This window comes from Lepidothrix coronata, unplaced genomic scaffold (genome assembly GCF_001604755.1).
Source record: "Lepidothrix coronata isolate B3197 unplaced genomic scaffold, Lepidothrix_coronata-1.0 Scaffold134, whole genome shotgun sequence".
Lineage (NCBI taxonomy): Eukaryota > Metazoa > Chordata > Aves > Passeriformes > Pipridae > Lepidothrix > Lepidothrix coronata.
The window spans coordinates 702,311-728,272 of NW_016690314.1; the positions used below are offsets into that span (position 1 = coordinate 702,311).

General features: G+C 53.0%; 1 protein-coding gene across 2 annotated transcripts in view; it reads right to left on the minus strand.

Annotated features, from left to right (window-relative positions):
• Positions 1 to 19,455: 19,455 nt before the first annotated feature.
• The window catches only part of LMCD1 (LIM and cysteine rich domains 1), a 27,278-nt gene continuing 20,771 nt past the window's right edge, over positions 19,456 to 25,962 (minus strand). For both annotated transcript variants that reach the window (XM_017827121.1, XM_017827122.1), the window contains exons 4-6: positions 25,543 to 25,872; positions 21,053 to 21,268; positions 19,456 to 20,406 (exon numbers count right to left, since the gene is read on the minus strand). In XM_017827121.1, the coding sequence (XP_017682610.1) occupies positions 20,248 to 20,406; positions 21,053 to 21,268; positions 25,543 to 25,872 (705 nt within the window). In that variant the 3' untranslated portion in view covers positions 19,456 to 20,247. The remainder of the gene's footprint in view (positions 20,407 to 21,052; positions 21,269 to 25,542; positions 25,873 to 25,962) is intronic.

Below are 25,962 nucleotides of genomic sequence, written 5' to 3' on the forward strand. Positions count from 1 at the left end.
CACACGTGCCACTCGTGGTGCTCCTGGGGACCTTCCCTGCTCCTTGCACATCAGGGCAGTTTATCACTGTGCTTTGAGGGTGTTTCCAGGGGTCTCTCCTGCTGAACCTCTCTTTCACACAGCACCTGACCCTGCCCCAGATGCAGCCGTGGGCCCTGCTGACCTGACCCTCCTGTGGGACCAGAGCTTGGCAACATCCTGGCATTCCAGCTGCAAATGCCAGAGAGCACATTCATTTTACACCCACTGGACAGTTATTTGCAGTTCTGTATTTTTAGGGAAGTTTCTGCCACATGAACCTGCTCTGCCAGTGTTATTTTTACTCATTGGAACAACCACCATTGTGGTGCACTGTTATGTTTATTGCTTCTTCCATTCATGGCTTAATGATAAGAAAAGATAACTCTGGCCCTGGCAAGGAAGTGTTTTTTTTGCTTGGATTGATGATTGTATTTTTACACCCTCAAGATGAAGGATTGGCACTTGGGTTTGGCAAGAGCTGCTTTTACTGCTTGAATCAGGCTGGACTGTGCATTTTGAATGGCCAAGTGCCACTAAACACTACTTGTACCCACCCAAAAGAACAAAACCCAGCTATTTGTACTCCTGGGATCGGTCATCCATCCTCAGGAACTGTAGGTTCAAACTGAAAGAGGGAAAATTTAGGTTACATATTGAGAGGAAATTCTTCCCAGTCTGTGGTTCTGTGATTCCATGGTGAGGGCACCTCAGTGCAGTCAGGAGTGCAGTTGGGCTCTCTGGGGGTTTCAGACAGGCTGATGGCCGTGCCCATGTCCCTTCATGTGGGGTGCACCCAGATGGAAAGATAAAACAGTGTCACTGGGGAGGTTTTAGTGCTGATGGCTGGAGCAGAGAGTGTGAGGACGTGCCTGAAGGTCCATCATGTGAGGGGGTGCTGGGGTGGTGATAAGGACTAATATGAGCCAATTTCATGCTGAAAGTGGTTTTCTTAGATCAGTAAATATTATTTTAGTGAACTGTCCATCTGTAGTCAGCTCAGGGGTTATGTTTTTAGCATAAATAAGCATCCAGAAAGGTCACCTGAGTTGCTTTTTTAGTGCTGTGTTTGGATGAGGTGTTTTTCAGCTGTTTAGAGGGGTGAGTGTCAGTACTAGCAGGGAGGTGACATCTGGTGATGGCAATGAGTTGTCTTGGGGGCAAAGGGGCCAGGAAGATGGTCACAGCACCTTGTCCTGGTTCCTGCAAGGTGTCCATCTGGGAGAACTGCCTGAACTGCTGTTCATGGGGTCAGTAATGGGGGGATGCTCAGAGGGCCAGTGAGTTTCGAACAAAGTGAACCTGGAAACCCAAAGTCCTTATTTTAACTGTAATATCACAAATCCTTTATTTTCATTCCAAAGCATATAGGATTTTGGGTTTCAGCTCTCATAATGGACAGGTTCATCCTGTCACAGGGTGATCAGTCATCCCATTCCTGCTGCAGACCCGCCCCAGCTCACCCAAACCCAGCCCTGGGCAGCGCTGCCAGCAGATCTGGCTCTCCGGGCTAAATCACAGGTCAGAAATTGCCCTTGCTGGTGGTGATGGCAGGCAGGGCACGGCTCTGGAGCCCCTCTGGGCACCAGCTGGAGCAGGAGCAGCTCTTGCTTTGTTCACAGACAGCTGCAGCCACAGCACGTTTCTAACCACCCGTGGTAATAATCCCCAAATCCCACTGTTTAATGCTGTTAAGCACAATCCATTATCCGATTCCACGAAATCAAGATTTTCCTTTGCTGCTGGTTTGGGAGTTTTTTGATTTTTTTTTTTTTTACAGTGAAAAGGAGCAATTCAGGATCAATGTTATCAGGATCCAACAAGCCTCTTGGTACAGCTTTGTTTTCCTTTGTATCATGCTATTCACACGCACTTAAGGGTGTGAACACTCCTAAGCACTCATGGTTTTGAGGTCTTTAGAATTATTCTCGGCAGTTTTTAACCGTTTAACGCACATTTCAGAGCGCAAAAACAGAAAAAAAGCAGCACTTTGCAAAAGGTGTCTCCAGCAAAGGAGTGGGCAGGGAGCCCCTGGCACAACACGGGTGCCACACTGACGAGTCTCCACGGTTTTTATGCAGTTGTGTTTCCTGACTGAGCTATTTGTTAACTGCGTTTTTAAGTACTATGTTAAAAATAACCGTTTCCAGAACTCTCTTCCACTAAGTGTCAGCACATGTGCTCCTCCGGTCAGTGTTTGTGGAAGGGGAGGAAAGGGTGGGCACAGAGCTGTGCCAGGTCTGTTACCTAAAGGTGTTGCTACACATTGCAAAGCCCAACGATCCCGTGGATCCGGGACTTAACCCTTAGAGGTGTGAACATGGTCCCTGAATGTTCTGGGGTGCTCAGAGAACAGTTGGAGTTGGAAGGGACCTCTGGAGGTCACCCAGTCCAACCCCCCTGCCAAGGCAGGGTCACCCAGAGCAGGTGACCCAGGAACACATCCCTTGGGAACCTGTGCTCCTTCAGCTCAAGGACAGGCTCTCCTGCAGCAGGATGTGACATTTCCACTGAAGCATGCAGGGTTTGATTTTCAGAGGGAGAAATAGCAGAGCTGGATTTTGTTTTCCAGAAGAAGGGAGCATGCTCTCAGAAGAGAGGTCCAGTAAATCAGTTGATGGATGACACCCTCAGTCTCTCCCTGTGCCACCAGACAGGGTGTTGTGGCCAGGCTGGCATTTCCTGGCTCCTCCAGGTGCTCTTTTCTGGCCCAGATGGAATTTTTGTAATCACTGCTGTGATATGAAGGTCACTTTCATAGGCTGAATAAAATCAAGGGTTTCATGTTGGCGTCAGGAGGACCAGTTACTCCCAGTGGTTGGTTTTGGAGTGGTACCCAAGGAAACAAACAGCCCATGTCCCATGAGCAGAATGAAAATAAGAGGGAAACCTTAATAAAAAGGTCATCACTTGAGCAGCAGATGCCACGGGCTGAGGGTCAGTGTCCCGATCCAGCTCCTGACCTCCAGGGCTTGTGGCACCCAGTCCTGGAGCCTTCCGGGCCGTGGAGGGAGCTGAGGACCTGCAGGGTTCTGGCACCTACGCAGGGTGTCAGTGTTGCTCCATTCCAGCACGGGGACTGAGCTCCTGGAAAGCAGGATGGGAAAGCACAGTAAATCCAATCCTCTGCCTGGATGGTGGCCTGAGGCATCAGCTTGATCTCTGCATGCACTGCCGGCCCTCGGGGCTTCCTCGTTCACTGATGCTTCCACAGGTGACCTGGACCCGGAGCCGAAGCCAGGACAGCCCCTGGAGCCTTCTGTGCCTGTGGGATGGCTGGTGACTGTGAGGGGATGGTCCGGGATATGTTCAGGGCACCGACTGCTCTGTCTGGCAGTTCCCACTCCTGTAACTTCACTCTCTGACAGTGACAGCAGCTGCCGAGCCCGGGAAGTGCCAGCTGAGCAGGACAGTCCCATGGCACACATGCCACGTCCCGTGGAACCCTCCCTCCTGCACGCTGTGTGTGCTTGCCCAGCTCACAGCTCCTTGTGCCCCTGGGCTGCTGCTGCTCCTGCTGCTGCTGCAGGCGGTTATTTTGGGAAGTGGTGGCTCTGCCATCTGGCTGTGCCTCTCGGGAGGTCACTGAGCCCCGGCTGTGGGGGGGCTGGGGTGGCCGTGCTGCCCTGAGCCAACGAGGGGTCCCTGCTGGGGGCACGCGGCCCCCCTCCCCCGGGGCTGCCCCAGTGCTTTGCTGGAATGCCACTGGGAAGAGCTGAACTGGCAACAAGGTCTGGCTGGGCTGTGGGGGTGTTTGGAGTGCAGCCCTCTGCTCACCTGGGCATGGCCTGAGCCACTGCAGCCGAACCTTCCTGCAGCTGTGACAACATCTGCCCAGGTTTAACCTGCCCTCGAGCCCTCGGCTGCCCTGTCCCACAGGAACAAAGTCTCTGTCACCTGCTCTGTGGGGTGGGGGGAGCCAGGACCCCTTCGTGTGGCCCTGGGGAGCTGCTCTGGAGCCCGTGATTCAGGCACGGCCCTTGCAGGCAGCTCAGCACAGCCTGGGAGTGGGTGAGCCCTGGCAGCAGCCCCCAGCCCTGACAGGGACCCCCCAGCTCCTCGGCACAACAACAGGCCACTCACTGCATTTCTCAGTTTCTTGGCTTTTTCCTCTTTATACACCAGGTAAAAAAGTCAAAAATCCCTTCTCCCTGTCTTTTTTTTCCTCTGGAATTTCGAAGACAGCCCTTCCTGCAGCCTCTTCCAGAAGCAGTGCTGGATAATCTTTCCTCTTTTGTTAAATTCCTTTTCTGACATTAGCAGAACATTTGTTTGTGTGACAGTTCCCATTTAGCTTTTGACAAGCTCTGTAGCTGGTCAATTTATTTTACTTTTTAAGTGAAATGATGAATAAAGAAAAAAAAATTGCTTTCTTTTGCCAGCACTACATAGACATTTGCCTTTGTGAAATAATTATTATTTATGAGTCCTTTAATGGTTGTGCAGCACAATTTTATGGCTTTGGATTGTGTCCCGTTAGGAGCAGGATTTTATCACTGAATTTAGACGCAGGAAGAGTGTGTGTGCATAATGTGAGATATCTGAAATGTCCAGGCAGCTCCATACAGGAATAATCTCCTGCTTTTAGGACTGTCACAGACAGCACAGTCCCAGCTGTCCCACCATGGGAAGCTTCCCGGGGAAGGTTGGGAAGGAGCTGGGCAGCCTGTGTGTCCTCTTCCTCTACGTTTGGGATTCACCTGCACTTGTTATGAGGGTTGGGAATCTGAGTGCAGGTGCTCTTTGGTTCCCCCTTTGCCACCCTGCATCCCAAACCCTCTCGTGCTCTGGCCAGTTCCTGGCTGATGCTCCAGAGTCCTGCAGAGATGCTGAATTGGGGTAACAAATTCCTGCCCGGGTAGCAAAGGTGTCTTATCCCGCGTGCTGTCACCAGCCCAAGAGTTACGGTGGTGAGAGGAACAGAACTTGCCTCTGCACTGTGGAAATGAGGTGAGATGTTGGGCGTGAAATGCAGTATCTGGCCCAGAGCCATCCGTGGAGGAGGTGGTGAGCAGGGCTGGAGGGACAGGACTGGCTGTATCCTCTGGGATGGCAGCGGCAAACACGGGAGCTGCTCCTCGCACCAGCACCGCAGGGCCCGGCGGGACTTCGTCAGCTTTCATGGCCAGAGCAGCCTGGAGAATTATTACCACCCTCTGTTTTATTCAAACACCAAACTTAGGAGGCTTAAAAATTGTCTTTAAGAGGAAAAACAAGAAGAGACTGTTCTAAAACTGCTTTGTTTATGTGGCTCCATTACGCTTGGAATAACAGAGATGATATCGCGTAACCGTGGCAGTCTCTCAAGCGTGAATCCGCTGGGGCTAATGACGGCTTGAAGAGCCTTAATGAATCAGCTGTTAACTGCTGCTAATCCGCCGGCACCGCTGCCTTCGGGATGCTCCGAGCGCCAGCACGGCCCTCCCGCGTCTGTCGGAGAGCGGGAGCTGCGTCTGCAGAGCGACACTCGCCTTCCTGCCGCTGTGGGGGGGAGTTGGGATTGTCCTTAATTCGATGTACAAATACATTCTTTGACTAATTCAGCATTTACAAATAGGTTTGAGGCTGCATTAGTCATTTGTTGTTCCCAGCAAACGTGTTGCATCCCTGGAGGCAGGGGCCGGGGGAGGGTGGATGTGCGGTGTGTGTGCTGTCGCTGTCTCCTGGACAGCTGGAGCTGCCGATCCAGCCGAGCCACACACACAGACCGAGGGAATCGCCGCGGATCCACAGATCTCTGAGAGTGGACAGTGCTTAAATTCCCATTTAAAATCAATTTTTTTTCTGCGTCCAAAGGTGCAATGCCTGTGCTGCTGGGACAACAAGACCTGTGCGACCTGTCAGGAGGAGAAGCTCCAGCCCTTCCAGCAGCTGGGAATAACTTGGTTGGCAGCACAGGTAGGAGTTCAGAGCCGCAACTTTTATTCCTGATTTTACTGGAATGCTTAGGAGCTCAGCTGGGGTCCCTGGGGGAAGCTGAGCCTGGGGTCAGGCAGAAACAGGGGCTTGAAGGGGCACTTTTAGTCCTTAGTGAGGGCAGCCTTGTGGTGGGAGCTGAGGTGGGTTCACAGAGGTACGGGATGGTCCATGGTCAGACAAGAGGTCAGGGATGGAGCTGGAGTGGTTGAGTCCCAGAGCTCCTGACAGCCTGGGCTGATGAGGGACAGTTCCTGGGCTCCTTTTTCCAGGCCCTCAGTGCCGGCCCCAGGCTGCTGCTGGTGCCGTTGCCTTGGCAGTTCCATCTGGGAGCTGTGGTTCAGGAGGTCACAGATGGGGCTGAGAAAAATCTTGTGAGGTTCAGCAAAAAGCCATTACCTGCCCCGCTGGGTGTTTCCCAAGCACTTCCCATTTCTGTACAAAGTGCCTGCAATCACCCTGTGTGAAGAGCTTCATTTGTCAAAGCACCATCTCCGTCCATCCTGAGGCACTGGAAATGGCCCAGCCATGCCCATCACACTGCTGGGGTTCCTGGGGGGCTGACTGTCCCAGGCAGGCACAGCTCTGCCAGATGAGACCTTCAGCTCCCTTGGGGGCCACCAGCAATGGCCATGTCCTGCAGGTAATAGAGCAGAATGGTTCACTGTTGCTTTGGAAAGGGAACACAACACCTCTCCTGCTGCCAGGAGTTAACAGGAGGCTCTGACTTTTGGAACCCGAAATCTCAGTGGCCTGGCAGGGCAGCACTTGCCACCTCTTCCTGCATCCTCCATGAGGTAAGGGAGATGTCCTGTCCCCTCCCACCTGCTGCCCACCCTGCAGCTCACGGGGGGATGAGTAGTGAGCCTGGGTAGGCACAATAAGATGTTGAGAATAGTCATCAATTTAATTTTTTATCTAGAGGTGATCTTTAGCAAATGAAAAAGAAATTCTAATTATCAAAGAAATCTCAATTACCAAGTGAAATACCAGGGAAATAATTTTTCAGAAATGTATTGAAAGATGGAGGCAACTGGGATTATTATTGTTCCTTTTACCTTTTCAGAGCCCTGACAGACATTATTTATTACCACTATTTTTATCGTAGTAGCTGATTTTGAGTAAACATTAGGATTCCACTCCATCTGATCCTTGCTGGAGTGTTGCAATCTCTGTTGCTGCTGTTATAAATGTGATTGCAAATGCAAGAGCTAAGCTAGAACATACCGTCTTCACCCACAGGAAGGGGAAGGTTTCACAGGAAAAATGAGAGTAAACCAAAATACCAAAATGAATTCTGAGTGAAATGCTTTTATTTTCTATGTGGTCTGTCAAAACCAGCTCTTGGGCAAATTTCTGGCTTCCACTTAATTCCAGGCTGGGATTGAGAGAGTGGAGAAGCCAGGCTGACTGCCAGGGCCCCATCCTGTCCCATGGTGACCAGTCCTGTCTCATGGTGACCAGTCCTGTCTCATGGTGACCAGTCCTGTTCCACGGGAACCAGGCTGGCAGTAAAATGCATCTCCCAGCTGTCCTGCAGACAGGGTCCCATCCCCTGTGGAGGGCTGGACCAGAGGCTGTTGAAGGGTGCCTTTGCCATTTGGGGTGACCACACAACACACTCAGGGTAGAGAGAAAACAACAGGGTGTTTTTCTCCTGAGCCACCAACTGTGAGGGCCCAGACAGTTTGGACAAGCTTTCGAAGCAATCCAAATAGCCTAAATAATCATCAGGCCAGATTCCTGCTGGCCCCAACAGTTGCTAGTGGTTGTTCTGAAACAAATACAACCCAAATTTACTGTTATCGAGTCATTCTTGACACACGAGATAAACTTCATCCTCTCTGCTGCTGCTGCTGCTGCTGCCTGGGGCCAAACAGTGACCCTTAAGCAGCCCCCGAGCCTGCCTGGCAGTGGGGTGTCCTCTGTCTGAGATATCCCTGTGATATCCCTGCAATATCCCTGCAGGAGCCATCTCAGGGCCCCAAGTGCTCTGGTTCCTGCAAAATGCCCAAGCCTACCTGTGTTCCTGTGCCCGGGGAGGTGCTGCGACCCCCGTGTCTTACCTGGGCACAGCTGGGCACAGCCAGAGCCAGTGGGGCCATCACCCCTCCCCACACCCCCTCTGTGTGCCAAAACATCTCCCAGCCAAGGCGGGATGAGCATCCTGGGATGAAGGCACATGTGGGAATGAGGGACCGACACCCAGAGCCAGCTGTCGCCTCCTCTGTGCCGGCCGTGGGTGGGAGCCCAGCCATTCCTGCTGGGTTTTAATAGAACTTCAGCTATATTTAGATGAAAAATAAATACATTCCTGGCTTGCACACACTTTTCAATGCCTGATGAATGAGCAGGACCTCTTTCACAGGAAGCTATCACATTCCTGGGGCTGTGCTGGGCACGGGGCCCTGCCAGCCTGTGCCTGGTGTTGTCCCTGCAGAGAGCACTGGCCATCACAGTTATTAACAGCTGCACTCTTTATTTGTTATTAGTGCTGATGGGAATGAGGAGAGAAACTTGGTGAGGCTGAAATCCTTATCCTGTGTTCTTGTGAGGCTCCACTGAGTGAGGGCAGAGGGCGCCTGGCCAAGCCGGGCACAGCACCTGAGCGAGGCCATTTCCAGCCATCTCTTCCCCTCATGTTCCCCAGCACCATGACGAGGGATTCTCAGGGCCTTGGCTAGGTCCTTAATTTCTCCTTATGGACTTGCTGTCCAGAAATTCCCCCAGCGTGGTCCTGAGCACACCCACCTCGTGTGCCTGTGCAGCTGCCCGGGGCACAGATGCCAACAAGGCAGCTGCAGCTGGGGCACAGCTGGGGCTTTGCTGGAATTGGCTGTTATTCCAGTCCTTCAGTATCTGAGTAACCTCTTGGTGAGGCCCCATCTGTTCCCAAAGGACCAGACTCTGCCAGGTGAGTCCAAATCTCCCCACATCGCCCCCCCGACCCCCAGTCTTGGTTTATAAATCAAGTTCAATCTTTTGCCACAGAAGCCCCTAAATTCAATTTCATCCAGTAAATATGATAAACTGGTGGCAGTGACTGTGCTGTCAGCTTGTCCCCTCTTGCTCCTGGTATTGGGGAGTACAGCCTTGCAGAGGTGTGTGGATTCCCAGTGGGTCTGGCTCGGCTCCCCCACACAATCCCTCTCCAGCTCCATCCTTCCCCAGGGTGCTGAGCACACCAGGATACCCCAAACAGCTCCTCCATGCCAGAGGGGATGGAGTCTTGCCCTGAAGCCCACCAGCTTCCCAGTGGCTCCCTTGCCAGAGGGGCACAGTGGTGCCTGCTCCAGCCCCAGAGTTGGTGTGGGATCCATGGGGAAGAGCTCTGTGCTCCCATTCCCAGCTCTTCAACTCCGTCCAGCTTTCTCCCTGGTTTTGCTTCGAGCACCTTTATAACACAGTTCTATTGCCCAGAGCATGTTCATTGCTCTGTGTTGAAAAGCTAAAACCATGCTGAAAGAACTCCTCAAAAAAAAGCCTCTTCTCAGGAAAAAAATTCTCATGCACTGATGTGTCCATCTACCCCAGCACTGGGATCCTTCCCACGCTGACCTTCAGCCCAGCCTGTGTTTAGGGAGGAAGAAGCTGAGACTGAGGCTGATTTTCTCTCATCTTTCCAGGTCCTGGAGGGATTTTTCCAGCACTGGGACAGCGCAGGGCTCTGGGCTCTCATCATGGTAGTATCATATCTGTGTTCTGTGCTTGCTGGTCATCAGTCCAACTCCCATTTTAGGACATATTTTCCCTGAAATGCTGCCTTACTTGGCCTTTCCCTCTGTGATTCCGGTGACATCACCCACCAGGAATCGGTTCCACAGCGGTCACCCGGCGAGACCCCGCCAGGGGGGAGGTGGGGCTGTGGGGTCCCCTCCCGGAGGGACGTGGGGCCAGTGGGGCCGGAGCCGGGAGCAGCATGGACATGGTGGGGCGGGATTGGAGGGGGAGTCAAACCTGCCCACACAGGAGATGCTGGATGCTCTGGCTCTGCTGCTGGCACGGGGGGAGGGAGCCTCCTCCTGCCGGGGCACTGGTGCTCATTTAAAGGCCGTGTGCCCCCAGGTCACCCCCTGAGCCCCCCACGTGTCCATGTCCCACACGGGGTGTCACAGCACACATGGGGTGTCACAGCACACACATGGAGTGTCACAGCACACATGGGGTGTCACAGCACACACGGAGTGTCACAGCACACATGGAGTGTCACAGCACACACAGCACACACATGGAGTGTCACAGCACACATGGGGTGTCACAGCACACACATGGAGTGTCACAGCACACACGGGGTGTCACAGCACACACAGCACACACATGGAGTGTCACAGCACACACATGGAGGGCGGGGACCTCTGAGCACTTCTGCTGGCGCGGGTGCTGAGGCAGCTGTGTCCAAACTGAACACTGGGCCTGAGGAACATGTGACAGTGACACAAGTGTCTCAATTGTCCCTTATTTACCCCTGGGAACTGGTGGAGAGCTGCCAAAGTCCTGCCCCGGCACTAGCGGGACTTCTCTCCATGTGCTCCCGTTCCAGCTCCAAGAGCACACTGGGGTGTCTCAGCTGGCATGACGTGGGAGAACCAGCCCATTTCCCTGGGATGCTTTGGGACAGCCGGCTTTATTTCCCCTCTCTGGAACTTTTTCTTCTTGCCATGAGAGAAATTCACAGTCCAACTCATCTCCTTTTGGCTGAAACCCCACTATAAAAACCCTCTGTGCCAAAAGCTAATTAGAAATAGAAAGATTAATTTTGAAAAATGAGATGAAGGGGAATATTTCTGTGTTAGGGATATTTCCTGATTGCGTGAACCCCAAACAAAAAAAAAAAGCTAGCCTACTAGGGACTTCTCAGAGATAAACCAATTTATTTTGCTAAATTTAAGAATGAATCTGAGCGATTTTATTACCATAAGTAGTGTTGCCAGCTCGTGCTACTGGTATGTTTGGAGATAGAATGACTGAGGACTGTTGAGTTTGGGATGTCTATCAGCTGGAACAGGACAGCTGGGGCCATGGTCCCACATTTTCCTGTGTAAGCTGCTCTGACTGTTTATGATGAGAATTCATTCATAATAAGAGGAGAATTAATTTATAATTTTAAATATTATTTTAATGTATCATTTTCTATATTATTTTTATTTCTAATTTTCTATGCTATTTATAATGCTGAAAATAATTTTTAAAAATCTTTATTTGAGGCAATATTCATGAAGCAGCAGGAGGAACTGTGGTAATCCCTTTGATAACTCCATGGGGGTTGGAGTCCCTTTGACTTCTTGCATCTATTTTTGACATGGAACCACTCAGATGGTGAAGACATCAGCTGGCCATGCTGATTCTGCTCTACAGAAAGTGAAGAAATGTGTCTCCTATGTGGGAAGGGAAGGAATCAAGCCCTTACAGGTGACTGCAAGGGTACACTAATTGTTCAGGCACTAAGAACAGGTGAATTTAATTTTAGGATTAAGGAGCAAAATCTAGGGAGGCTCTGAGACAAATCTGAGACCATGTAAGAACTGCAGTTAATTGAAGTGTTTCAGCTGCACAATTTTCTTAACGGTTTGAAATTTGTTTTCCCAGAACTGGGATGTCTCTTGGAGAGCTGATTGGGGTTCATGCACATCACTTTGTACTTGATACTTCACAACTAGCTGGGACTTTGCATCCAGCTGCAGTTAAATCAGTGCCAGGATACCTGGGTTACTGACAGTGCTCTATTTTTACAGGGAGGTTCTGCTCGTTCTCTTCCTTTCCAGGTCTCCACTGGCTTTTCCCCAGTGGAACAAGCTGTTGGCAGTGCTGACAGACGTAATCCCGCTGGGAACCCCAATTGTCCAGCACCCCAGCCCGGTGCTGCTGTGGGGCTGAGCTGTGGCTGTGCCCCAGGGCCCAGCTGGCAGCAGGCCCAGCACTGCAGCTGCTGAATGAGCTGGGTTTGAGTTGGGATTTTAAAGCTGTGCAAAGAGCCGATGTATTCCACTGCCCCACTCGCCTGGCCAGGAAAATTCTCTTGTCTCTTTTCTACAGCCTTTGCTAGAAATGGGTCTCACCGCCTTGCCCGGATGCCCTGTGCCTGTTCCTCACAACCGGGCACAGCGTGAGGAGCCCGTGCTGGGAGGGATGTGGGGTGAAATGGGGCAAAACCTCCCCGGCAGGAGCCCAGCCTGCAGGACCTGAATGCTGCTGATGTGCTCACCCTGCAGCTCCAGGTGCCCACACTGCAGCTCCAGGTGCCCACACTGCAGCTCCAGATGCCCACACTGCAGCTCTGAGTGCCCACACTGCAGCTCTGAGTGCCCACACTGCAGCTCCAGGTGCCCACACTGCAGCTCCAGGTGCCCACACTGCAGCTCCAGATGCCCACACTGCAGCTCTGAGTGCCCACACTGCAGCTCTGAGTGCCCACACTGCAGCTCCAGCCATCATCCAGAGCGGGAAAAGGGCTTTCCCAGGAAGCAGTTTCCATCCCAATGCAACTTCAGAAGGTGAGTTGTGGCAGACCTGGGGCAAGAAGGCACACACAGCAGGGCTGGCTGGTTTTTATTGCATTGCACTTTTACTTTGCATGACTTGTCTGCCCTCACACTGACGTGACCCCCAGGGCGCTGCCGAGCCCCAGCGGGGCCGAGGGCATGGAATGCCAAGGTGCCCATGGAGCTGAGGGCACAGCACCTCAGCCCGGGGTGGGCACTGCCACGTGCAGCTGAGTTATTGCTGAGCCAGATGGTTCATTATGGGCTCAGGGAATTCCCGGGGAAACGCTCAGCGACAGACGCTGTCTCTGCACGTGGACTCCAACAGCCCAGCGAGACACAGGCCAGCTCACAGGCCAGCGAATAAAGGGCTCTTTTATAAGAGAAACCCATTAATGCTTTGCCAAGACCTTCCCTCGAGACTGCCTAAATAAATTTCCTCTGATTGACAGCGCATGCAGCCCAGCCTTGTGAGTGAGAGGGGGCTCAGAGCCCTCAGCTGGGAGGGACCCGCCTACCAGGAGTGCAGCTCCGAGTCCACACAGAGAAGAAAGGTCATTTTTAAAATCCAAGGAAAACTTGATGCAGAGATTTTTATTTTCTGGTGATTCTATGGGGATTGAACAGTCGCATACTCTGGGAATCTCCAAATTGATAACGAGTGGTCTTTAATTAACTACTCTTGCTAAACTGACTGTGCCTAATGTTGAGGGGGTTTTGCAAATTCCCTGGGGTTTGGGATGGACCTTCCTGCAGCTGGAAGAGCATAGGGTTGTGACAGGCAACTTTGGTGGTGCTGCTGCATCAGGGGATAGGAGGGACCATAGAATCATAGAATTCCAGGATGGTTTGGGTTGGAAGGGACGTTAAATACCATCTCGTTCCATCTCCCTGCCACGGGCAGGGACACCTTCCACTATCCCAGGTTGCTGGCCCAGCTGGGATGCAGGAGCACAGGCAATGGGAAGGAGTGGTGTTTCCAGGGGATCCCTCTGCAAACACCATCAGTTCATAACAATGGGAGTACAGGGGGTTTCTCATGTCAGTGCCAGAGCTGTGCTTTAAGAAGTCTCCTTGTGTTCCTGAGCTTCTCCATGACTAATGCCTCGTTATTCCCCAGCTGCTGCGTCACAGACCTGCCGGGTCCGCTGTGCTGGTCCCTCTCCAGGTACAGCACCGTGGCTCCTGTGCTGACAACAGCTGCTTTAAACCATGGGATGAGATAAGACAGGGACAGCAAGAAGTGGCCGGTTAGGATGGAGAAATACCTGCTTCAATGAGCAGTTCCTGCCAGCCGGGCTGCACACCTGGGATGGCACTTGGGTTGTTTGGGGGTGCAGCAGCTGCCCTGCATCCCATGGGCACAGAACCTTTGCTCCCCCACGCAGGACGGAGGCTCGTCCCTGTCCCTCCCAGTCCTGTGCTGGGCTGTGTCCCAGCAGGTCCTGGGCAGGGGCTGTGTCTGGGGTTCGTGTTGGCCTCATGGAATATCCCAAGGGCTGGTTTGTCATACGTCACGTAAGGTGCTTGCATGGCCTTAAATGGGAATGATGTGGAGTTACACCCCCTTTCTTGAGGGGAAAAAAGCCAAACAGCCTCTCCGTGCTTCCTGCTGCCCTTGCACACATGCACAGGCCACAAAGCCAAATTAAACATTTTGCTTCTCAGTCTGTAATTCCCCAGCCATTCCTGCAGCCGCAGGGGCCACGCAGCCACAGCTGGATGGGCTGGGCTGGGACAGACACAGCTGCCCTGTGCTCGAGTTCCTTTTTCCAGGGGTGTTTCCAGGCCTTGTGACGCCAAACCTGGCTCCTGGTCGAGTGCCAAGAGAGTGCCATGGAGGGGGAGCAGCCCAGCGAGGGGACAGGACCCAGACTGGGGGACAGGGGGACAGTGTGGCCCCCGCCCTGTGACAGCCCTGTGGCTGCCAACAAACCTGCCCTGTGCCACAGGGAATGTGGCCAGAGCTCGTGGGCCGCTGGAGCTCTGAGGCTTTGGGAAAACCCTCCTCTTCTCCTCCAGACTCACACCCAGGCTCCTCTCCTCGGGCACACAAGGGAGTCCAGCCTGATTTCACTCTGTGTTATCAGGACTGATACACCTTGATCATCACATTCAGACTTTTCCAGCCTTTTTCATAGTGTGCTACTGTGGGGAATGACAGACTGACCTGAGCTGAACAGCTGAGGCTTTCCTTACCCTCCTGCAAGCCAGCACTGCCTGAGGGCCAGCAGAGCCCCATGAATATTCAGAGCACAGTTCCCAGCCTCAGGCTCCTTCTTTACTTTCCAGAGAGAAAAACCCCAATATTTGCAGAGCCTCTTTCCTAATATTTTGCCTGACCAGCTTAATTGTTTTTCTTCCCAGCCCTCAGTCGTGCCCGTTCCTGCAGCCCCTGCTCAGGCACTGCTTGCACAGATCCTGGTGTGTGCTCTGTTGAGCTCCCGGGTGCCGGTGCCAGCCCCGAGCCCCGAGCCCGGCAGTGCCTCGCAGGCTGGCAGGGGCTGGGGCACAGCCAGGGCGTCCAGCTGAGCTCAGGACCGCGGGTTATATTTTAACACTGTCCAAACACTGACTCTGCCCGCAGGATGTGGAGGTGTTTCCTTGGCACAGCAGCATCCGGAACACCACCGGCCGCCGCCAGCTGCCGGAGCTCTGTGACACCTCTTCAAACGCAGGACTTGGCTGTAAACTCTCCGAAAGAAAAGGCTGGGAGAGAGCAGGCAGGACAGCCCCCGGGACAGAGGTGATTTTACGAGACCAGGTCTCTTCCTGAGGGCTTCCACGGCCACTCCTCAGACCCCCCTGTCACAGGGTGAGCTGGCTCCGGGGCTGACACAGGGCAGCTCTCGGGGTCTGCCCTTGCATCAGACCTTTCTTGGAGCCGCACTAAATATATTTCCCCTTGTTCCTGGAACCTGCTTAACCAACTACAGGGGTTATTTGAACACTGTCCATTGTGACTTCTACAGAAGGTTCTTCACTTCCCAGGCAGACAAAACTGGTGCCCTTCACTTCTCTTTATCAGAGTCATGGAATGGTTTGGGTTGGACAGGACCCTGGAGATCACTCCAAACTCCTGCCATGGGCAGGGACACCCACTTACTTTATTACAACTCCCTGCAGTGCAAGGACATGCAAGAACATCAATCATTCCTGCAGGGAAGCACTGTGGGATGAGCCCTGAGCCTCGGGGCTGCTGGGAATCCTCACCTGCATCAGCTCCTGGAGTCAGGCAACAATCCACAAACCCCTCTCTGTGGAGAGGTTTACTTATTTGGTGATGTGGCTGAAGAAGGGGAGTTTAACTAAAAGTTCAGATTAGATTCTAGAGCGATAATTAACCTGGCTTTTTACAGAATAACACAGCCAGACGAGCTTTCTTTAGCTCAGCCTAAAGCAGCTGCTGCTGCAAGTCTCTGGAAGAGTTTCCACTGAAACACACCAACACTTCTTGAATACTTGTTTTTTCTCCTCTAAATTTTTCTCTCTGGGTCTTTAAAGTAAGTTTTATTGTAGTGTTTAAATAGCCACCTCACTCTGCCTTTGGTTTATGTTTTTCTTACCTGCAGCCACTGAATTTTGAGGTTTATTAGTTATAGGTATCTGAAATCACATTTAAGAATTAACTGCACTATTAAAACCCCTTAAAAGTTTCTCTTTAAGGCAATTGTCTTCCACCTGGGGATCAGGTTCTTACTGTTAAACCCAGGATCAGCAGCTTCTCTGTGGCTGTTTGTTACCACTGGGGTAAATAAGAAGAATCCATCAATTCCAGTAAGTCAAGACCAAGTCAATTCATTGCAGAGGTACCCAAGCGAACAGGGTTTTTTGGAAAAAAAAGGTAAAGGGGAATATTGATCACTGTTCTTACCTGGAATGGTGCAAAACAGCCCAATCACTATCAGTGCCAACCTTCACCCCTGGGGCTCTGCTCTCAAAGCCATGCACTGCAGGGAAAGGCCAGACATGTAATTTTGCCCCTCTTTTAAGGATTTTCCTACCTTTCCTGCACAGTCCCAGAAGCACAGGGGGTATAGAACTGGCCCTGGGCCCCTCACACCATCTGTGCCCCCAGATCCTATCTCACATACACTGACCCTGAGGACAGGGTTCCTTCCACATGGGTCCAGGGCCCATAAATACATAAATCTCAGTGCCCAGGTGTTTTCCATAGATCAGGGAAACCTGTTAAATGCCTCCCAACCTCCCTCCTTTCTGTCTCTGTCTGGAGAGACCTGTGCAGGGCAGTGGTGGGAGGGAGCCTTGCTGTGAGATGCCAACCAGCTTCCTCTGGTGGGTTCATGGACCCCTGGCCTTGGAGTGGCAGCTCTTTCACAGTCAGTTACTGTCCCCCTGTCACAGGGAATTTAATTTCAAGTTTTATGGTTTGCCTTGGCCTGGATATTACAAATACATACTGACCCAGCAGCCACTGAAGGGCTCTCTCTGGGGTGTGTGACAGCATCACTCCATCCACTGCTCATTTCCCAGTGGTTTTCCTCCCCACCTCAGCAGGTCAGGCTCCCTGTGCTCATGTGCAGGGCACAGCAATGTCCCTACAGCCAGGGCCACCCCCTCCTCTGGTCCCAGCAATGTCCCTACAGCCAGGGCCACCCCCTCCTCTGGTCCCAGGGGACACCTGGCCCTGGGTGGGGATGATCCAAGTGTTGAAGGGGATGCTGTGGACAGGGGGGGATAATCCCAGTGCCGGGGGGATGCTGTGGGGAACTCAATAGGAGGAAGGTGACCTGCACAGAGCTGCTATCCTTAAACAGCCTCTGCCTCTCCACTGGTGAAATCTTCCACATCAGACAGACAGGCCCTTCTGCTGCCTCAAGTATTTCTTAAAAAAAAAGCGGACCACAAATAAGACAGCACTGCAAATATTTGCAGACTCAGAGCAGTTAAGCTCTGAAAAACTTCAGTTTGCAAAACTTTGCTGAAATGTGGTTTCTGCCCAGCCAATGTTATTTCTCTCTGTGGGGAGGCTCTGCCCTCCCTCTCTCCCACCCTGTCACCTGGGGGAGCAGGTGAAGAACTTTTGCATCCAGAAATACTTTATTTAAAGCTTTAGGAACATTTTCACATATTGTCAATCATGTTTAGAACAACTCCACAGAACCCGTGAGCTCGAACTGGAGCTGATTGTTCATCAGGAGGCACCAAGTCCGTGTGCTCGCCCCCCTGGCCATCGATGGGACGTGAAGGGTTTGTCCTTTGCAGCCCCATAAATTAGAACACTGCAGTCATTTCCTGAGGCATGTGGGGCTGAACTGACTGCTGGACAATTTATCCCTCTGCTATCATGGAAGAGCTGGATCAGTAACAAATCCCATGAGGTGAGAAGCTCAGTTCACCAGCTCAGCTCTCATGGACTGCCCCAACTGGCACCGTCTGTGTGGGACCCACACATCCCCCACGTGCTGCTTGTGACTCTGTGGGGGAGCACCACATCCCTGTAAATTCAATTTTCCTGAACCCCAGAGCCCCTGACCTGCCTCCAGGAGCTGCTGCCTCCGCTTTGGGTGATAAAACACAGTGAATGTCCTCACTGGGGCGAGGATCTTCTCATGCCTGCACTGAATTTCAGTCCTTAAATCAACACTAAAGGCTGCCATATGTTTTGAGCTGTTAGATGCATTAATTTCATGCTTTTGCTCCCGACACTGGAGAGGCATAGGATTTTGTTTAGCTGTTTAATTGCAGTACATTTTTTAGCAGACAGTATTTTATGAGCTGCAGAAATACCTGCAAGGCTTTAGCAGGTGCCATAAGCCTGAAGCAAGTGTGTGCTGGAAAAGGGACTTCAGAGAAGAATTACAATTTCTAGATCACAAAATCAAAACTTAGAACATGCTACAGTGGGCTGCCGCTCTCCCTTGTCCAAAGTCCCTCCTCAGCTCTCTTGGACACCCTTGAGGTTCTGGAAGGTCTCCCTGGAGTCTTTTCTTGTACATAAAGTGAACTTGACCTCTCTTGTCAGAGACCACCCCACTGCAGGGAGGGTGATGGGGATGACCCAGCCCTGCCCTTGCAGTCCCTGGGAGTGAGGGCTGGGGACGAGGAAAGGCCACTCCAATGCTCCCCCCAAACCCTGTCCCCTCCCCGTGCCTCCGCTCTGACATTTGCCCAAGCTCCCACCACGCACATTCTTCTGCAGCAGGAACAGAACCACCTCCTCTCCACTGAGAGAAGAGGGAGTCTCGGCTGGATTTTAACCCTGGTTGTGGTGGAAGGGGATCCCCTTTTCCCTCACAGCTCCCCAGGCAGGAGGGACTCCATGAGAACAGAGGTCCCTTAGGAAAATGCAGACTCTAAAGAGCTCATGTGTAGATGTTGATCCCAGACGCAGCAAATGTGCCACCCATGGGGGGCTGGGGGAGATCTCACCTCTCTCTGCACCTTGAGACCTCCCTGCTCCTCTCCAGCTTCCCACTGACTCCCTCCAAACACCCCAGGGCTCCCCTGAGTGCCACCCACCATGGTGGCTGTGCACAGGGCTGGAGGAGGCGTGAGAGGCTCTTGCACCCACAGCCAGGTATGGCCCTCCACCTGCTCCAGCACAGGGATGGATCTGCCCTGCTCCCCCCAGCAGCAGAGCAGGGACCCCTGGGGCAGGAGCTGAGGGCCCACAGCTCCCCTGCTCCAACCCCGCAGCAGGTACAGCACCACCCAGCTCTCATCTCCAGGTTATTTGATCAGAGGCAAGCAAACACCCTCTGAATGGAGCAGGCTGTGAGGAGAAACCGGTGTCTTCTGAGCAGAAAGAACCCAGACATTGTGAGCTCCTTGCACACTCACCCTGGTGAGAAAATACTCCAGTTCTCTGGCAAATAATATAGATTTTTAATGTAAGAAAACACACTGAGCACACAGACACCTGCCAGCCTGGAGTAGCCAATGTTTTCAGTGACATTGCTTGATGTAGGGAACAAATGCAATTCTCAGGGACTCAGTGCTGGATCCTGGGATAGTGTCACTCCCATCAGATCCAAGATGGGATGGGAGAGCTGTGGGACAAGAAGCAGGGCAGAGCCCAGGGTGAGGTGCTGCTGGCTCAGAGGGGAAGGTACAGCTCCCTGGTACTTGGAGGGGTCACTGATGTATTGCAGGGTAAAGTAGCATTGTAGCATCTCAGGGACACACCCTCCCTGCCCCCCAGGACACCTTAGGCTGGAAAGCGGTTTTCCACAAAATTATTTGTGTTCCAGTTCCATGGCTGCAGCTCCAGGGGCTGAGCCAGTTGCTGCCCAGGCAGAGCTGTGCCCTGCCCCTCTCACGGGGCTGAGCCCATCCCCCTGTGTGCCCACTTCTTGGTTTTACACCATTGCACGTGCAGAGGACAAAGCTACGGCTGCGTGTGGCTGCAATTTTACACCATTTGCTTTTAGAAGGTTGATCAAATTCCTCAAACCCACTGCCCTAGCACAGCCACAGCAGCCTGTCAGCCTAATTCCAGTAAGGATTTCAAAAACCACAAACACCCCTTGGTTTTGACCATGACCGTAGGTTTAGTATGCCAGAAGTTACTGTTGAGATGTGTTATTTCCAAAATACTATTGCAAGATCTTAGTCATAAGAAGCTTGGACAGACAATAAAAACCAGCACTGCACAGCCCTTCCTTGCCAGGTATGCCATGCACCTCCCACCCATGGGCATAAGGGTTCCCTTCAGATCCAAGAGCACCCCAAGAAAATACCCGCCCCGGGCTGTGCTGGATGCAAGTGAATACTCAGGCTCTGATTTCTTTAACCTTCTTCTCCTGTACTTGCCCAATGCCCCCAGTCCTGGTGGGACCTCGGGGGGCCCGCGGGGCCCCGGCTGCCCCCCTCAGAGGCGCTTGCTCTGGCTGCAGATGGTGCACAGGAGGCTGGTGCTGGCCAGGGCAAAGGGTTTGCCCACCAGCGGCGTCTCGCACTCCAGGCAGGCAAAGTGCTTCTTGTGCCAGGCCAGCCCCTCTGCTTGCTGGTAGTCCTCCGAGAAGATGATCTATGGCACAGACAGAGAGACACGCCACTGCTTATTGCCACCTTCTCGCCAAGCTGGAGTGTGCCAGGAGCAGGGACAGCCAGCCCTACACCTCCGGGCAAGCCCGTCAACGCGGGGGCCAGGCTTTGGGAATGGGTACATAAAAGAACCATAGAATGGTTTGGGTTGGCAGGGACCTGTAAAGGTCACCTCGTTCCAACCCCTTGCCATGGGCATGGGACACCTTCCAGTAGACCAGGCTGCTCAGAAGCCCTGACTGAGCCTGTGCCAGGATCCCAGCACTGGCAGAGGTAGAGAGAGACTAGTTGGTCCCTGTCCTGGCACTGGTTGGATCAGAGGGTCTCTGGGTGGTCCCTGCTCTGGCACAGGGGGATCGGGGCTGTGGCACAGGGGGGTCAGGGTTCTGGCACAGGGGGGTCAGGGTTCTGGCACAGGGGGTCAGGGCTCTGGCACAGGGGGTCAGGGCTCTGGCACAGGGGGATCAGGGTTCTGGCACAGGGGGATTGGGGCTGTGGCACAGGGGGTCAGGGTTCTGGCACAGGGGGGTCAGGGTTCTGGCACAGGGGGGTCAGGGCTCTGGCACAGGGGGTCAGGGCTCTGGCACAGGGGGTCAGGGCTCTGGCACAGGGGGTCAGGGCTCGGGTACCTCGTCGCAGCCGGCGCAGCGGGGCCGAAGGCTCTCGCAGTAGTGGCGCCCGCACCAGGCGGCCCCGCCCTTCCAGAAGTAGATGAGGTCGACGAGGGGCTCGGAGCAGCGGCAGCACACGAAGCAGGCCGGGTGCCACTGGCGGGAGTAGCCGGCCCGGTCCGCGTAGACCACGGGGCAGTCCCCGGGCACCGCCTGCTTGCAGGTCTCGCAGCGCTGCGGAGAGAGGCCGGCAGTGAGCGAGGGCTGCGGGACCCCTCTGTCCCGGGGCTCAAAGACCTGTGGGATTGCAGCCACGAGGAAGCACCTTTGGCTCCAGGGCACAGGGGGAAGACAGGGTGCTGAGCAGCTTATTTTGGAGGTCTTGGGAGGAATCTTCCCTTCCCAGATGTGCTCTCTGCATCGCTCTGAACCACACAGCTGGTCAGAAGCCCCGGTAGCAAAACACAACAAACTCATCTCCAAGCGTGTCCTCAACGCTTCCCACTTCTACATGGCCTGGAGGACCTGCTGTGCTGCCGCTCCACGTCCCACAGCACTGAGCAGGACAGTGCCACTCAAAAACAGACAACACGGGGCATCATAGGGCACCCATGGCCAGCAGGGCCAACATCCCCAGGACTATCACTCCACATCCCGGGCAAACACCTGGACCAGTGCTACCTATGGACAGTGTCAAGCTGTAATACACATTAAAAGTAATTATAAATATATTTGTCTAGACTACTGCTCACTTTCGTCCAGCCATATCCTCGGGCAGGTAAGAACAGCACTACCCACCACCAGCCAAGTGACTGGCCTTTGGGACCCCCCCAGGCTAAAACCTTCACTGGAATCCCAAGGTCCTGCAAGAAAGAGTTAAGAATTCCTACAGTGCAGCACTGCAGCACATCAAAGATGTAATTTTACAAAGAGATTAGGAACTTTGGTCTTTTCTCACTGTTTTCTATCTGTGCCTAACTCAGATGTCACTCCACAAGTTCCAGAACAGTGTTTTCCAATTCTAACAGGCCAAAGAGCCAGAATTGGCCATGGCTAATCTCAGGATTAACAGCATCCGTGCACATTACACACAAGACCAACCACTGGCTGTTTATGTGTGCCCACAGAGCGATCCTGTGATTAGTGCAGAGCCAGCACTAAAGCTCCACTCAGAGGCTGACAGGATGCTGTCCCAGTTCCCATTGAAGCTGGATAGTCCAGGTCAGGGGAAGAGCTTCCGAGTCTGGCCTTCGTCACTCCGGACAAGAAACTCAGTAGCAGCTGGAATCTCTTCAGCAGAGCCATGGCTGGATTTCCACCAGCAATCCCTGCAGCAGCCTGGCCGAGGCAGCAGGAGCTGCCTGTGTGTCACACGTGTCGTGGTTACTCTGCTGTGCCTGACCAGAGCGTTGGCACAGTGCTGTCCCTGCTCCAGGTGGCACAGGGTCTGGGAATGTCCCTGTGCTCAGGTGACAACTTCACTTATAAACACCCTGACTTAAGTCAACAGCTTCTAATAGGTGGGTGAAATCATGACCATAGAATGGTTTGGGTTGGAAGGGACCTTAAAGATCACCTAGTTCTGACCCCCTACCATGGACAGGGACACCTCCTGCTAGACCATGTTGCTCCAGAGAAGAAGAAGAGACACGAAAATAAGATTTTTCAGTAGAAGGTAAACTAACAGTCCCTGAGCTGCAGGAGGACATCAGGGATGGGGCAGAGACAGGGGAGGGGACAGATTTCCACCACCATCACCAGCCCCTTCCACCTGCTCACAGGTGAGAGCTTGAGACACCGACCTTTGCATCTACAGTGTTTCCTGACTCTCATCCCTCCTGTTATACACAGCAGGAGGCCACGGGATTATCTACCCCCCCTTTTCTCCGTTTGGTCACTAATACTTCCAGCATCCCACGTTTTGCCATCACCTCCTCCCTCATCCAGCTGGACTGTCAGTAACCACCTGCCGCCCTTGGAGCGGTTCCACCGCGCTGATGGGCATCTCCTGTTTTCCCAGGAAATCCATCCTGACAAGAAGAGACAGCACAAGAGCACAGACAGAATGTTTCCTGGCTTGGCTGTTCTGCTGAAAGGGGATATGTCTGCTGACAATGCTCCTTCCACCACGGAGGGCTCCAAGGCTCCAAGCACTCCAAGCCCAGCATCAATGAAGGGGGAGACAGCACAGAAACTGTGGGATTTCTGCTCTGGAGGAACAGGAACAGCACTGAGTGACTGGCAGAGAGCAGCACTCCTGGCACACCAGCAGCATGGATGGAATTCTGCACCCACCATACGGGACTGAGGCCTTTTCCCTACACCCCCGACACCTCCCCGAGGCACCAAGTTTGGGTGACTTGGGGCCCCAGAACCCAACCCTGCAGCTGCCTCTGCTCTGTCAGCCCCGAGAAGCCACAGACCCACCATCCCAGCTCTGCTTATCTTGCAGGATCTAAAGTGAGAACAAACACAGCAGTTTCCAACCCTGAGCTCAAGTTTATTGCCAACAAGAACTGTCAAAAAACCAACTTATTTTGCTGTTTCTTTCTATGGAAATTATTCACAGGGAAAAATTCTTCACAGGGCTTTTTCCAAGCATCATATAACCTCCATCCCCTGCCATTTACACACTACATAAAAGGGGCTCTTCCAATTTGAGATGGGATTGGTGCTCATTTTACATCTCCATTGTGCAGGGAGAGGAGTGAAGACTTTATTAGCTGAATTACCAGAGGTGTTGGCCAAAAAAGTGTCCTGTTCTCCTAAGCTTTTCTCAGCTTGCTCTCTTCAGCAGCTCCTGTCCTGCAGTGCCAGCTCCCAGGGAAGGAGTTCCCAGACAGCACCAGCCTTCCCCAGAGCACTCCCTGCACTGCTGGCCTCAAGCTTTTGGGAACAGCTGCTAATTTGGACCCCTTGCTTCAGGATTCCATTTGATTCCAGCCCAGTGACCTGTAACACCAGAGGAGTCCCCACTTCTGAGGGGGTTAAGGATAATCTTGTGCTTGGTAGAGAACACTCAGCTTGTGGGACAGACTTACAGCAGTGATGGCCCCTCTCTGCAGCCCAAAAGAGTTCAGGAGCTGCCTGAGCTCAGCTGCCTTCACAGAGATTGACACTGGGCCTGCCATGGCTCTGCCACGCACTGGGCTGCACGCTGTGGCCATCCCACTGGATCTGCCACTGTTTTGGAAGCTGTTCCATTTTTCAGCTGGTGCCTTGAGAAAAATGATGCTTCCAGTCAAGGAGAATAACATCACAGTTATGTATTTATTTATTTGAAAGGACAAACTCGCAGTTTAAGTAAACCTTTATCACTATGACGACTTATTGAAATGTTTAAGGGAAACCATCCTTTTTAGGCTATTTTTTTAGCTTACAATTCTTTGTCCAATTTGGTATTTTGTTGCAATAGTGAAAACCTTTACTGTGCCACTGGACTCAAAGTCAGATGCACATTAACAGGCCATGGCAGAGGGGAGACATTACCCAATATGGACCAAAAATGAAAACTGCTCTTAACATGTCAACCTCAGTGCAGGAATGGCAGGAAAAAATCTCCTCTTAAAAACACTTGGACACCATTTGTTTTTTCAGCTTTAAATCCTCTGCTGCAAGTCACTCTCACAAAGGCCAGGACAAGATATTTCCCCTCACCATATTTTATGATAAGCATCTGTTCAGCAGCCACAGAGGCCACTCCAGACAGTGCTGGGGGAACATAAATCTAAAAGGGTGTTGGAGAATCTCAATCATTTCCCTGTGGAAATGTATTTGTATTCCCAGGGACACAGGGTGGCTGTTTAAATCTCCCCAGAGCAATAATTACAGCCCTGGGAGCACAGTCTCCATGTTCACAGCTCTGTGGTAACTGCACTGAGCTATCACCTCCTGTCAGCTCTGGTCTTTCCACTCACTCTGGGCTGGAAGCCCACCTGGAAACACTAACTCACAGAGAAACAGCTTCTGATTGCAAGTACCTTACTGGCTCACATCACAGAACCATAGAAGCATTAAGATTGGAAAAGACCTCCAAGCTCATCAGTTTAATCCTCAACTGAATACCACCACGCCCACTAAACCGTATCATCCAGGGATGCCCAACCTTTCAGAGCTGCCAAGATTCCAAAGTTGAAATCACCAGCTCCTACAGTAAGAATCCCCTCACCTTGGCCTTTGCTGTGGAGGGAGGGCAATGAGGAAGAGGAGAAACCCCCTTTCACAGCTGTCAGACAGGCCCTTGTGCTCAGCAGGGCTTGCTGGAGCAGAGGGTCTCTCCAGGGTGCTTCCCAGAGCTGCACCAAGGCACAGCACGATGTGGCTGAGCACCTGCAGCAGGGGTGGAGAAGCCCACGGGAGCAGGATGGTGACAAGGAACAGACCACCCTGGCTGGTGCCATCTTTTCCCCATCCAGCTGAGACTGACTGTATTCCTGAAGGCTCCCCAAGCCCGGAGCAGCACCATCCCCCCGTGCCCCCATCTCATCCCATCCCATCCCAGCACTCACGTAGTGCCCGGCCACGCTTTCCAGGGCCCCGTTGGTGGACTCAGGGGGTTTGCTGGAGTCGATGCTCTTATCCTGGGGCTTCCCTTCGTCCTTCCCGCCGCCGCCCTGGCCGGGTAGTGCCACCTCCCCCACGCCCAGCGCCTCGGCCTTGTACTTCTTCACAAACTCCTCCATCAGGCGGTGCTCGCCCTCGGCGAGGCCGCGGCACTGCGCCGGGTCCTGGTCGTACAGCGGGAGCTGCCTGGCCAGCCGCCGCCGCCGCTGCAGCGCCCCGTCTGTGCCCGCCACCGGCTGCAGCTCCCTCGGGATCAGCTCCATGTACTGCATGGCCTGGATGGGGAGAGACCAGTTACTGCATGGCCTGGATGGGGAGAGACCAGTTACTGCATGGCCTGGATGGGGAGAGACCAGTTACTGCAT